The sequence below is a fragment of the Etheostoma spectabile genome, chromosome 8, assembly GCF_008692095.1.
Source record: "Etheostoma spectabile isolate EspeVRDwgs_2016 chromosome 8, UIUC_Espe_1.0, whole genome shotgun sequence".
Taxonomy (NCBI): Eukaryota; Metazoa; Chordata; class Actinopteri; order Perciformes; family Percidae; genus Etheostoma; species Etheostoma spectabile.
Genome location: NC_045740.1, coordinates 19,090,652 through 19,091,052, shown reverse-complemented (window position 1 = coordinate 19,091,052; position 401 = coordinate 19,090,652). Strand labels below are relative to the sequence as shown.

Below are 401 nucleotides of genomic sequence, written 5' to 3'. Positions count from 1 at the left end.
GGGGACAATAAACATGAACTAACTAACTAACTAACTAACTTTTTTGAATCTGTCCCGGTGTGTGTGCCCCCGTCAGTGTGCAGTTCGGAGCCGGAGAACATCCAGGCGGTGCCCCACAACCGGAGCAGCCTGCTGGTGACGTGGGAGCGTCCGCGGGCGGTGTACGACGCCAGCATCGAGAAGTACTCCGTCACCTACCGAGTGGCCAACACGGAAGACAACGCCCCGTCTAGATACCTGACCGACGGAGACCAGGACGTGGTGAGAGGCAGAGTCCACACGTTCTTAATATAAATAACTGTTTCCTTATACAGGGGACATAAGTATACACCCCCCTATGTTAAAAATTCAGGGGGCATAAGTATACACCCCCCTATGTTAAAATACAGGGGGCATAAGTA

The 401-nt window shown here is 52.1% G+C and overlaps 1 protein-coding gene across 8 annotated transcripts in view; it reads left to right on the top strand.

Moving 5' to 3' along the window:
• Positions 1 to 401, top strand: part of ptprz1a (protein tyrosine phosphatase receptor type Z1a) — a 168,935-nt gene that overhangs the window by 77,115 nt on the left and 91,419 nt on the right. For all 8 annotated transcript variants that reach the window (XM_032522882.1, XM_032522881.1, XM_032522880.1 and 5 more), the window contains exon 9: positions 77 to 261. In XM_032522882.1, the coding sequence (XP_032378773.1) occupies positions 77 to 261 (185 nt within the window). The remainder of the gene's footprint in view (positions 1 to 76; positions 262 to 401) is intronic.